This window comes from Macrotis lagotis, chromosome 1 (assembly GCF_037893015.1).
Source record: "Macrotis lagotis isolate mMagLag1 chromosome 1, bilby.v1.9.chrom.fasta, whole genome shotgun sequence".
In the NCBI taxonomy this organism is placed as follows: Eukaryota; Metazoa; Chordata; class Mammalia; order Peramelemorphia; family Peramelidae; genus Macrotis; species Macrotis lagotis.
The window spans coordinates 913,007,117-913,021,003 of record NC_133658.1 but is presented as its reverse complement, the minus strand read 5'-3'; the positions used below and the strand labels follow the sequence as shown (position 1 = coordinate 913,021,003).

The following is a 13,887-nucleotide window of genomic DNA, read 5'->3' as shown; positions in this document are numbered from 1 at the left end:
TGATCTAGACCTTTGGAAGTATTCGAAAAAATTGGAGTTTTTTACTGTCCTTAAAGATTTTTAGTCTTGTTAGATAGACAAGCTATACATACACATACACACACACACACGCACACACACACATATATATGTAACCATGAAATAATGCATGGGGCAGATATGGTCATTCATTCTTGTATTCCCTGCTCCTAGGGGAGGCTGGGGCAATGGAATCTTGGAATGCTGGAATTCTGACTGCTGTAGGGCCCCTGCTATCCAGGTCTTCATCCTGGCCCTGGAGTCAGGAGTACCTGGGTTCAAATCCAGTCTCAGACACTTAGTAATTACCTAGCTGTGTGGCCTTGGGCAAGCCACTTAACCCCATTTGCCTTGCAAAAACCTTAAAAAAAAATAGAGAGTGAATAGCTTCTGTTTTGTCTGGAGAGACAGTAGGCACATGTGAGTTCATTTTTCTCTAGGTACATCTGTCTTTCTGTCTATATGTGTGTGTGGGCTTGTGTGTGTTTGTACAGCTTGCCCTTCTCTGTCCATATCCATGTCTATGTACAGGCACACAGGTGAGCATGTATGTTTATGTGTAAAGTATATGTATGTACTGTGCTTATGTGTGCATAGATACATTATTTCATGTTTTTACACACATATGTGCTTTTACAGCAGACATTTATTTTCTACAGCAGCAGATAAAGTAGAAGTGATGCTGGAGATGGGAGAGAAGGAGAAGTCAGAGAACATAAATGAAACAAAAACAATAGAAAAAATACTGACACTGAAGTGTCAATTGAATAAAAAAGTAAACAAACCTAAATTTTAGATAGGCTACATTTAAATCTAGTTCAGTCTGAGACCAGACATGACGAGGGGATTCAGTACAGATGAGTCCATAATTCTGCTTTTTGAGTCCAATATAAGACAAAAATTTATGTGATGAATATTTTAAAAGAATTTTTAAACACAGTGTATTATCTGGGTCTGAGGTGAGTCTGAGGTTACATTTTATTTCAATAGATTATAAAATTATATATGAACTTTAAAATTTCAAAGTGTGGAATTCTCTGTACAGTCAGTGCATATACACTTTAATAAAAACCTGCTCCTGTTAAATCATTAGTATGGAGAACTAATGGTGAAGCAAGTTCCCCAGAGACCTGGAAGACCAGATGACTTTGTCTGGGTAACCTGGCCAGCATTTGTCTTGGAAGGAAGACTTGAACCTCCATTCTTCTTGATTCCAAGACCAGCTCTAGCCACTAGTCCACACTGCCTGTCATGTACAGAATAATTATGTGGGGGGAAGTGGGGAGAGGCCTTCCTTGGAATCCAGTGAGTACAGAAGGGATTCAAGATAAGAGGAATAGATTTGCCAAGGAATAGGAGGAAGACTAAGTGAATTGTGGAGTGCACCAGGAGGAATTATATTTGGTAAGGCTGGAAAAGTACATTGAAGCCAGGTTGTGAAGGGTTTTTAATTCCAACAGAGAAGATTCTATATGGTCCTGGAAGTAATGGGGAGCCTCTGGAGTTTGTTTAGCAGGGGAGGACATGGTCAGATCCTGTCTTAAGAGCTGTCATTTTTGAATCTGAAGTATGGATTAGCTAATGGGGATCTTAAGGCAGGGAGCTCTGTTAGGAGGCTGCTACAATAATTCAGGGCAGAAGTGATGAGAACCTGAACTAAGGTCATCTCTGTGTGAGTGGAGAGAAGGGGATAGATGCCAGAGATGTGGAGGCAGAAACATCAAGATTTGTCAACTAATTGAAAGTGTGGGTCGAGTGAAAATGAGAACTCAAGGTTCACTCCTAGAGGGAAAACTTGGGTGCCCTCAAGAGTGAGAGAGAAGTCTAGGGGCAGCGTAGGTTTAGGAGAGGAGACAGTGAGTTCTGAGTCCCCTTCAGTACACCCAGTTCAAAATTTCCAATAGGCATTTAGTGAAGGGCCTGAAGGACAAGAGGGACTGGGGTTAGAAATGTAGATCCCTCAGAGCTAGCAGCATAGAGATGGTAACAGGACCCCTGTTAGGGAGAGAGCAAAGAGAAGAGGTTCTAGAACAGAACCTTGGATTACACTCACAGTTAGGACATAGGAGTTGGACAGAGATCTTGCAAAGCAGGTTAAGGAGTGGCCAGACAGGAATGAAGAGAACCAAGAGAGAGTAGAGACCCAAAAGCTCAGAGAGAAGTCATGTCAACAAGGATTGATTAAGCATCACACGGTGCTTAATGTGACCACATCCTCCCCTGCTCAACAATGTGGTGCCTGGTACATTTTGTAGGAGCTTAATAAATGTGGATTAATTGATTGACCTATTCTAGACCATGCTTATCTAGTGGTAATCACTGGGGACATCTCACCCAGCTTGGGTTTCATTTTTGTCTTAAAAGACATTTATTCCACCCTTTTATTTATTTCTATTTCAATTTTTCCCTGTTAATCATGATTTTTCTTCCTGGAGGAAAGAGAATCAAGAATTAATTAGTATAAAGTATTTTCCTTCTATCCTAGCAGACATTTATAAATTATTTTTTTTCCCTTTCAGGGTCTCTTGTTCAAAAGAGAAGATGTGAAACCATGGGCTCAACTTCAAAGCAAAGCATTTCTATGGGAATATCATGGAAGGAAAAATTAACAAAGAATGGTCTCTGGGACCCCAAATTGGGAGAACCTTGGGAATTTGATGTCAGATTGAAGAGGCAGGATGACTGGGATGAACGGGCCAGGGAAATAGCAGTCATTCACAGAAAAATTTCTAATGAATTAAGTGCTCAGGAACATTATATGTTTATTAAAAGGGTTACCCCGGGGTTGATCCTTGTTCCACAACAGACACTTCCTGCAGGGAAAATTTTCCATAAATATGATACACTTGAAAAGAGCTTCAAACAGTTTTCTGAACTAAGTAAACATAATAACACCCCCTTAGGGAAGAAGCTTTGTAAATATAATACATGTAGGAAGCCTTTCAGTTACCACTCTGATCTTATTCAGTATTATAAAATCCATACAGGAGAGAAATCCTTTGAGTGTAACGAATGTGGGAAAGCCTTCAGCCAGAAAGGACACCTTATTGATCATCAGAGAATTCATACTGGAGAGAAACCCTTCACGTGTACTGATTGTGGGAAAGCATTTAGCCTTAGGGTATGCCTTACCCTACATCAAAGAACTCATACTGGGGAGAAACCCTATAAATGTAATGAATGTGGGAAAGCTTTCAGCCAGAGGGGACACCGAACTGAACATCAGAGAATTCATACGGGAGAGAAACCCTACATTTGTAATCAATGTGGAAAAGCCTTTACCAATAACTCAATCCTGCGGAATCATCAGCGAATCCATACGGGAGAGAAACCCTTTAAATGTGATGAATGTGGAAAAACCTTCAACCAGAGGAGACCCCTTACTGAGCATCAGAGAATTCATACTGGAGAGAAACCCTTCACATGTACTGATTGTGGGAAAACTTTCAGCCGTAAGGTTTACCTTACTTTACATCAAAGAATTCATACTGGAGAGAAACCCTACAAATGTAATGAATGTGGGAAAACCTTCAGCCAGAGGGGAGCCCTTAAACAACATCAGAGAATCCATACTGGTGAGAAACCTTTTGAATGTAATGAGTGTGGGAAAGTTTTTAGTCATAGGGTATGCCTTACTATGCATCAGAGAGTTCATACTGGAGAGAAACCTTTTGAATGTAATGAATGTGGAAAAGCCTTTAGCCAGCATTCCAATCTCACTCTACATGAGAGAATTCATACTGGAGAGAAACCCTTTGAATGTAATGAATGTGGTAAAACTTTCAGCCAGTTTTGCCACCTAATTGAACATCAGAGAATTCATACTGGAGAGAAACCCTTTGAATGTAATGTGTGTGGAAAAGCCTTCAATCACAAGTGGCAACTTACTGAACATCAGAGAATTCATACTGGAGAGAAGCCCTTTGAATGTAATGAATGTGGTAAACACTTCAGCCATCGGACATCTTTCATTAATCATCAGAGGATTCATACTGGAGAGAAACCCTATGAATGTAATGAATGTGGAAAAGCCTTCAGCAACAAATCAAGCCTTTGGAATCATAACAGAATTCATACTGGAGAGAAACCCTTTGAGTGTAATGAATGTGGGAAAGCCTTCAGTCAGAGAGGACATCTTACTGCACACCAGAAAATTCATACTGGAGAGAAACCTTTTCATTGTAACGAGTGTGGTAAGCACTTTAGTCACAAGACTTCCTTTATTCATCATCAGAGGATTCATACTGGAGAGAAACCTTATGAATGTAATGAATGTGGGAAAGCCTTCATCAGCAACTCAAACCTCAGAGGACACCAGAGAATTCATACTGGAGAAAAACCCTTTGAATGTAATGAATGTGGGAAGGCATTCCGTCAGAGTTGCCACCTTACTGAACATAAGAGAGTTCATACTGGGAAGAAACCATTTGCTTGTAATGAATGTGGGAAAGCCTTTAGCACCAGTTCAACTCTGAGGAAGCATCTTTGTAAGCATCTTTGTAAACTTTAAAATACTATGAATTTGTAGGATGGCAATGTAATTATCAGATAAGCCATACTGAAGGAAAACCCTCATGATTGTCATTTAAAAAGGGAGAAATGATAGCATATAGTTCATCAGTTATCAGATACCAGATCCTTCACACTGGAAAATCAAGATGTCATTTTGTTACCAATATTATTTGGTTCTTTCAGATATAAGGACTTTGATATTTTTTATTGCTCCATGTTACCTGCCATCAGAATGTTATTAGTCGATGCAGCAAGTATGCCTAAAATTCTTTCCAAAAAATCTGTTAGCAAATCCTCTAAAATGTTACTTAACAAAATAGCTCAACTTAATTTTAGATCACAGGAATAAAAGTGAGGAGTGAAATTGCCTAAAATGACCATTTTTTTCCTGATACTACACTATGATCTTTTTCCATGATATAAAAGAATTGACCTTGGGTTGCATTGTGACCAGTTAACACATTTTTCTGCCTGGGAGTCTGGGAACATATTGAGTGGCATTGTTGGGAAGGATCTCAAAAATAATTTAATCTTACTGTGGAAATGAAGAATGGAAAGGGGGTGAGGTAGAAACAAGAATGATCATTTTATATTTGGATTTCTCTTTGTTGCTTCATGGCAACCTGAGGAATTTCAAGAGAACTCAATCTGAAAGTAAAGATCTGAAACCCTTATATGTAAATTGGACTAAGAATAAACTAGATTTAGGAGGCTGGTGATGATCTGCAAGGGACATAGCATGAGTGGGAATGTACCATATTGAGGAATAAGAGGGCCACCAAACGTGGTTCTTTATGGATCCAGAGAAACCCTTACTCATCGTCTGGTCCTAAGTGACCTAACAATAATCACCATTTACATGGTATTATAAGGTTTGCAGAACACTTTTCATATATTCCCATAATTGACCCTCATGACTCTGTGAAACAGGTGCTATTATTCCCACTTTTCAGTTGAGACTGAAAAAGATTAGGTGACTTGCCCAGGGTCATACAGCTACTAAGTGTCCAAGTCAGGATTTGAATTTAGGATGTTCAGACTTCAAGTCTAGGAAGATCTACCCAAGGATTTTGATAATTTTCGTTCCACAGCACACTCGAAATACAATAACAGAAGAAAAACATTTATTAACCCTTGATCTCGCTAATGAGAATCGGAAGAGACTTGGGGATTCTGATATTGTGATTTCACATCTACCACTGTTTCCTCTATGTTCCTATGGCAACTTTTCCAACCCTGTATCCTGACCTGTGTGCCCACTAGAATCATATTCTTTTTGGTCTATCTTATTCTTAGTATCCATTTCTTGAAACTAGTCACTGCTGAAGTGGTAGCTTCTTTTATTTGATGTGTGAAGGGATGACCCGTGGAGACACCCAAAGAAGCAGAATCCTGGATAAAGAGAATAATAATAATAATAATTATAACACGAGGGCGGCCCCCTGCCCTTCCCTCTGCCCTGTTCTACAGGAGACACAAGTGACACTTTCAAATTAAGGCAGATTCCTCTCACCCCTCACACATTCCTGGCTAGAACACACAGGTAAGATTGGGCCAGGACACTGCCAGGGATCTCGTTACGGAACCTCAGGCACAATGGTCTGTAGGCCAAGACAGGAAGAAAGTGCTTAGTTATCTAGAACCTTGGGGACTGGGTTTCAGGGCAGCTGGCTCAGATGGAGTTGAGAGATGTCAGACTGCTCTTCAGAGGTTTTGTAGAAATGGTGGAGTCTTGTTCACCCGATCTTACTATCTTCATGTTTATGACCTCAGGAGCTAGAAACCAAGCAATTAAACTGGATATTTCTGGAGTAAGACATTTGTGGTGTGTGTGTGTGTGTGCGCACGCGCAAAGAAGAGATAGGGCAGAAAGAAGAGGGTGCCAGTTAGGAGGGGGTATATAACCTGTTTGACAGAGAAATGATTTTTTAAAAGTTTTTTTTCATAGACTACACCACCACCTATAAATCAAAATGATTAGTCTTATCTAGAAGTTTCCCAGATTCACAAATAAACCTTTTGATCCAGTTTCTCTTCTCTTTTCTCAGTCCTTTAACATCTGTACACAGTAATAGATATTATTCCACTTCCCAAAGTAGTAATATAAATGTGAATAGTACAGTCTGGCTCCTCATTATTTTGCTCTCCAGAGGGTTTACAAAACCTGTCAAGCAAATGAGATAGAACAGCCTGAGATGTGACTGATGGAACAATGTACGGGCTTCCTCCAGCCATATCACTCAATCAACAATCATAAGATTCCGTGTTACAAAATAAGCTCCATCTCCTGGGGAAGGAAAGCTCCTGGCTCCATTTTAAGATTCTCTGTAAAATTAACTCTGGCTCTGGCTCCCTTCCAGTGGCCTCCAACCACCCACTTAGCTTATATTCTCAGATAACATATACTTTGTGTGATCACATAAAAAAAGAGATTGATCTTAAAGAAACCAGGAAAAATGCATCACTACCTCCCTGCTCTCCCCCTCTTCTCTCCTAGAGCCAGTCAAAGCCACCTCAGGCCATGTAATCTCCCTGCTCATTTTGTTCTTGGCTAGGAGCTCCAAATTTCAAGGTGCTCAACTATGATTCAAAGCCTTTTCCCTGTGAAGTCTTCACCCTTAGGCCATGGGGAGGGTTAACATAGTTGCCAAGGGACTGTAAAATTTTGAATTTTCTTGAAAAATCAACTGCATCATTTTTTTTAGGGTTTTTCTTTTTGCAAGGCAAACGGGGTTAAGTGGCTTGCCCAAGGCCACACAGCTAGGTAATTAAGTGTCTGAGACCGGATTTGAACCCAGGTACTCCTGACTCCAAGGCTAGTGCTTTATTCACTACCCCACCTAGCTGCCCCTGCATCATTCTTTAATAATACAGAGTAGCAGCAAAAACAGCATTACATACTAGAACAAAAATGATTCCATCTCCTAGGCAACTCCCTTAAGAGTCAGGCATAGCAAATAAAGGATAATACATGCATAATGCATCGCCTAATGCAAAGCAGCATTTGATAGCTATTTCAATGACTACAGGTCTATATTTCAGAATACATGCAATGCAAACATCACATCTGAATTGCCAGTCAAAATAAAAGCAAATAGACATTATGGCAAACACACAGAATTCGTGAAAAGATAAGCTTTCCTATTTCCTTTTCCTTTGCTCTTGAAAGAGGTTTCCAGTCTTCAATGCAGACCACCAGGGGTTGGACAGAGGCATCCTGCCCAACATGCTTACAAGTGACCTCTGACTTTGGAAGCCAGTTTCCTGGGCTGCCATCCAGGACATGAAGTGGGAAGCCTTCCTCATCGATTGCACTGAGACTTTGGGAGCAGGGTCTCCTGAACTGTGCCTCTATCAGGTTGACTAGAAGTGCAGACAGGAGAGCTGAGACCAATGCCAAGGGCAGTGATCCAGACTTGATTCAAACCCAGGAATAATGACTGTAGTGTTGTCTAAGGAAAAGGGATCATGAATAACCAATACCATAAGTGATTATGTTATGCAGATTGATGAGCTAAGGCATGGAGACAACTTCCCTTCCCAACCTTTTCTTGTTTACATTTCATAGCTCAGCAATGCTCTCTCATCAACACCCCATTCCACTTCTCTCTTCACAATCTAGGACTGAGAACACTTCAGAATGGAGAGGGTAATGCGAAGAAGCTTGGGAAGACAGTTGGGTGGAGCTTCCATCTCAAAGCACTTAACAGACTCCTAATTTTCATGAAGTTTAATAAATTAACAGTCAAAATTTATTTTAAGAAAGAGGGGGGCTGTTTGGCAGAGAACAGAGATTCCAGGTGTAGTGTGGAGATGGAGCCATAAACTTATTTCTTAAAATTTTGAGCAAGATTTTATATTATTTCCCTACCTATATTCAGAACACAGTCAACATTAAAAACAATCAGATAGGGGTGGCTAGGTGGCTAAGTGGGTAGAGCGCTGGCCCTGGAGTCAGGAGGACCTGAGTTCAAATTTGACCTCAGGCACTTAATGATTACCTAGCTGTGTGGCCTTGGGCAAGCCACTTAACCCCATTACCTTGCAAAAACCTTAAAGAAAACCAGACAGACAACTGCTCAGAACCTTATGCCAAAGATACTGGAAAGAGAACTAATTGGTGGTATGAAGAGAGGGCTAACAAAGACAAATTGGACATTACACTCCACTGAATAACAAAGGGACAGGCTGCTTTTCTGGAGGCTTAGGAGTAGCAGCACAACCAGAGTTTCCTGACTGCATAATAAACAAACAAACAAACAAACAAATAAATAAATAGTAAAATAATAAAAAAATGAAACACACGTATACCTGCATATATCCCAAAGATTGGCCAAGTGACACAATGAATAGGGCACTAGACCTGTAGTCAGGAAGATCTGAATTCAAATTGTGCCTCAGATAAAGCCTTTCTGCCTCTTTCACCTGCCTCTAGCATTATTGTGAGAATTAGAGAATATTTTTAAAGCACTTTGCAAACTTTACAATGCTATGTAAGGGCTAACTATTATTATCTGAATGGGTGTTTTGATTTGTAAAAAAGCCCATCTTCCTTTGTGACACAGGAGTCACAATGAAGGATTCTTACCCTGAAAATGTATTTTAAATTTTTCTTGAGTGTGCACTTTGTTCATATTTTAAAGTTTTTTTTTCTGGATTTTTCTTTATTATTCTGATTTAAATTTTTTTATTTGTTTCTACTCTGGAATTTTTCTTTCTAGTGAAGATTTTTACAAATATATATTAAAAACAAATTTACCATGTATGATTACCCTCTCTTATGATTGACCCACTGTACTTTATAGTATTCAAATCCATTCTGCTTATGAATGTAATTGGTTGTTAATATGGGGATAGAATACCAGCCCTGGAATCAGGAAGACCTGAGTTCACATCTAGCTTCAGACACTTAACACTGAATTGCTGCATGACTTTGGGCAAGTCACTCAACCCTGATTGCTTCACATCCAGGGCCATCTCCAATTGTCCTGATTCATATCTGGCCACTGGACCCAGATGACTTCAGAGGAGACAGTGAGGCTGGTGACCTAGCACACACTGTCCTGACCATGGTCTTCCTCGAGAAGGAAGGACAGACAACAACCAATAACAAGAGAATGCTATTAACAATGTTATTGCTTATTTGCATGTGGCATTGACTTTTGGATACTGTTGCTTTTTCATATGTTAATTGTCTCTGTTTATCGTTCAGGGATGGTTTCTGCATTTTTATGGTTGTATATATGTTGCTTTTTGACAACTCTCTATCTTTTATATATTGTTATGTATTATATACATTGTTAATTTGCCCATTGCTGTGCTGCTTTGTTATTATATGGGATTGTTATATTTGACAATTTGTTTTTAATTACTGATTTCTTGAATACAATTTGAACTAAAATTTGAACTAAATAAAAGATGAAATTCTGGAAATGTGGTTCACAGAGCATAGAAACATGGAGATGTCTTTTAATCCTAGGATTAGAAACAAAGTGCAAAAATAAGGAGCTTATAAAAACATAAGAGTTGGAAAGAATACAGCGAACAATAAGAATCTAGCACATTCTTTGGGGCTACTAATCCAATTCTCATTCATATGAGCAAGTCAGGTCTCCTCTCTCTCTAGGGTTTACAAACTCTGAAAGGTTAATGTGCTGCTTCTACTGTTTTCTCATATAAGCCCCCAGCAGTGTGCTTCCCCATTGATTAGTCAGTTGAATTTAATAAGAAATGGGTAATTACTAAGGTGGGATAATCAGGGGCACACTCTGGCAAAAATATTTAAATGCAAGGGCAAAATAGAATTATAATTAGAAAGCATATGTGGCAAAAGAGTAAATCAAAACTCCCAGCTGCTGAGGGCCATTATTTCCCTTTCTGAGCTCCTCATGAAATTCTCCTTAGGCATAAGGTAGCTTTCTCCTCAGGTCCTTTATAGTCTGGAAATTGGCTTTCCTCAGTATCTCTGAGTTTGTTCTTGGCTCACAATGCAAACACTAATATCAGCTGTTCCGGAGACATGGCCAGGATCCCAATGGGAAGTTCTTAAATCTTCTATCCTTTCAAAATATTAAGTTCAGTTTTGAATATGTTGAATTTCAGATGTCTATGAAACATCCAGTTTGAGATATTTCAGAGGAATTGGAAATGTGAGAATGGAGACCAAGAGACAGAACAAGGTCTAAGAGTCACATGCCTAGAGATGCTAAGTGACTCATGGGAGCTGAACAGCAGGAGTAGAGAAGAGAACCCAAGACAGACTATTGGGGAACACTCATAGTTAGCAAGTCTGTCCTGGAAGATGAAGAAGAAGCAGACCAGTATAACCAAGAGAGACCGGTGTCCCCAAAACCTTGCAAGAAGAAAGAAAAGGGGATGGACAATGTCAAAGGCTTCAGAGGGTTGGGAAGGATGAAAATTGAGAAAAGACCATGGGAGACAGTAACTTCAGTTGGATGATGAGGACAGAAACAAAGTTACAGAGTTAAATAGAGAATGACATGAAAGGCAGTGGAGGTACCTATTGTGGACAGTCTCATCAAGGAGTTTATCTACAAAAGATAAGGGAATGATAGCTAGGAGATAGAAGTGGATCAAGGGAGGATTTTTTGAGATTCAGAAAGATATGGGAAGTAGGGAGCAGCTGGTGGAAAGGCCACCATTGAACAGTGAGCAGGTAGGGATGAAAGAGGGAGCAAGCTTTTGGGGAATATGGGATGGAATGGGACTATTTGAGCTTATAGAGGGGGCTTGCCTTGGCAAGGACAATGGCTGATTCTTCACGTAAGACAGAGGAGGAGGTAGGCAGATACTGGCAGAAGGCTGTTAAATGATGTAACATGAGGAGGAGGGGAGAAGAAGGAGCTCCAAGGGAATGCCTTCAGTTTTCTCAATGAAATATGAGACAAGATTCTGGGAGGAGAGGGGCTACAGGAGGCTTGAGCTGAGATTGAAATAGACGCTGTATGAAATAAGATAGGGTATAAAAAAGATAGAGTATAAAGAGGGGCGGCTAGGTTGCACAGTGGATAGAGCACTGGCCCTGGAGTCAGGAGGACCTGAGTTCAAATTTGACCTCAGACACTTAATAATTACCTAGCTGTGTGGCCTTGGGCAAGCCACTTAACCCCACTTGCCTAGCAAAAACCTAAAAAAAAAAAGAGTATAAAGAGATTGTATAAAAAAAGAGGACAAGGTGGAATTGAATTGGTTCACCAAAGGACCAAGATGGGAAAAGAAAGGGCAAAGAGAGTGCAGGGTAATGGCCTGGGAAAGGACTGAGGAATGGAGGGATTGGAAGTTGTGATGAGGATGAAAAAGAGAAGTGGGATGACAACAGATCACAATTGACAAATATGGAAGTAGTGCATTTGTAGTTGATGGGAAGATTAAGGAATGACCTTAGTGTAGCGTATCTGAGGGAATATACATATGCACATTGAAGTCCCCACTTAGGAGGGCAGGAATTAGGAAGGGGAGAAAACCTGAGTAAGGCAGGTGCTGAACTCATGAGGAAGGAAAGAGAGAATTCCTGGAGATCGGTAAATCTTGATGGGGTGATAAATACGGATTGAATGATTCACAAAAGAGCTAAGGTTCCTAAGTTCCAGTCAGCTGCAAGTGAATCTAGAAGTGGCAAGGGGGAGAGATAAGGAACTCCCCCAGCAAGACCAGTGCACTAGTCGGGGACTGAGTGGGTGTCTTGGAAAGAGAAATCATGGAAGCTGTGTCCCCAGAAGGAAGCCAGGTCTCAGTGACTATAAGAATATAGGAGGAAAAAAACCAAGAGTTTTAAGATGAAAGTTCATTTTTCTGTGGAACACATTCCAGAAAGCCTAGTGGAAGTTATATAACTAGAGTGGGAGGTTAAGGAGAATGGCAATAAGGGAACAGTTAGCAGGGGATGGAAAACTGGGTTTGAACAACAGCAACTTGGGGTTCAGAATCACTGAATGAATTTAGGTCAGTCATTGTCCACAGAGGTTTGTCCTCTGGTGGAACTGTCCAAGGATATTGGGCAGCTGTGTGTGGGGCTGGAAAAGTGGTGGGAACGAAGGCAGCCCTGTGGAGCTGTAGGGAGCTGGAGAGGATGCCTGGACTGTAATGGAAAGGCAGACAAGTCAGGTCCTATGGTGGCAAAGAAAGTCCAGGCAGGAGTGAGCCTGAGCAGCTGCAAAGCAGGTGGGTTGTGACCAGGACTACACCTGTCTGGAACCCATGGTATACAGAAGTAGCCAATTGCATTGTGCTCCACCATGAGGTCCCCCATCAGGGCACCCCTCACCCTTTGGAGCTCAGAGTGCTCCAAAGTTGAAGGTGTCATGTATATCCCATTCCTGGCAGTTTTGGGAAAGGGGTACGGAACTAAAGCTCAAACCCTTGGTGTCATCTTCAACACCTCAATCATGTTTATCCCACATAAACAATCTGTTTTCTTCTCATTTCTATCTTTGCAATTTCTCTTCACTGCCACAGCAGCCACCCTCAATCATGGCAAGTCCTCATCACCTCACTGGCTGACTACTGGCTCCCTGCCTCAGGTCTGGCTGCCAAAACGACTTCCCCGAGGCACATACTGACCATATGTACCCCCACCCCATCCCATTCAACAAACCCCACTGCCCCCTTATTACTTTCATGATCCTGACCAGGTCTTTTCTTGCCCTCTCAGTCTTCTGACACTCTTCACCTCTTCTGACTCCATAGTTTTGCACGACGGTTCATGCTACTTTGAACTATCAGTTCAAATGCCCCCTTCCCCAGTCTCCCAGCTGCTTGTTCTTTCTCTCTTCAATGACCTTCCATTTACTTGACAAGAATTTCCTTCTTTTAAAAACCAAACCACAAGGATTTGGAAACTCATTTCCTGAGGCAGGGAAATATTGCATCATTTGGGGCTGGAAAGGAAGTGATAAGACTCCTCTTCCTCCAAAAAACCAATTAGATGATTTCGATTACATTAAATTAAAAAGCTTTTGTACAGATAAAACCAATGTAACCAAGATCAAAAGAAATGTAGTAAATTCGGAAACAATCTTTACAACTAATGATTCTGACAAAGGACTCATTTCTAAAATATACAGAGAACTGAGTCATATTTTTAAAACAAAAAGCCATTCCCCAATTGACAAATGGTCAAAGGATATGCAAAGGCAATTTACAGATGAGGAGATCAAAGCAATCCATACCCATATGAAAAAAATGCTCTAAATCATTAATTATTAGAGAAATGCAAATCAAAGCTTCTCTGAGGTATCACCTCACACCTCTCAGATTGGCCAATATGACCAGGAAGGATAATGATCATTGTTGGAAGGGTTGTGGGAAATCTGGGACACTATTACACTGTTGGTGGAG

The 13,887-nt window shown here is 40.6% G+C and overlaps 1 protein-coding gene across 5 annotated transcripts in view; it reads left to right on the top strand.

Moving 5' to 3' along the window:
- LOC141509768 (uncharacterized) overlaps positions 1 to 8,076 on the top strand; it is a 42,796-nt gene extending 34,720 nt beyond the window's left edge. For 2 of the 5 annotated variants that reach the window (XM_074219553.1, XM_074219552.1), the window contains exon 6: positions 2,538 to 8,073. In XM_074219553.1, coding sequence (XP_074075654.1) covers positions 2,538 to 4,528 — 1,991 coding nt within the window. In that variant the 3' untranslated portion in view covers positions 4,529 to 8,073. Of the gene's footprint in view, positions 1 to 2,537 lie in introns of all 5 variants that reach the window. The other 3 variants (XM_074219555.1, XM_074219554.1, XM_074219551.1) reach the window with 3 other exon arrangements.
- The last annotated feature ends 5,811 nt before the right edge of the window (positions 8,077 to 13,887 follow it).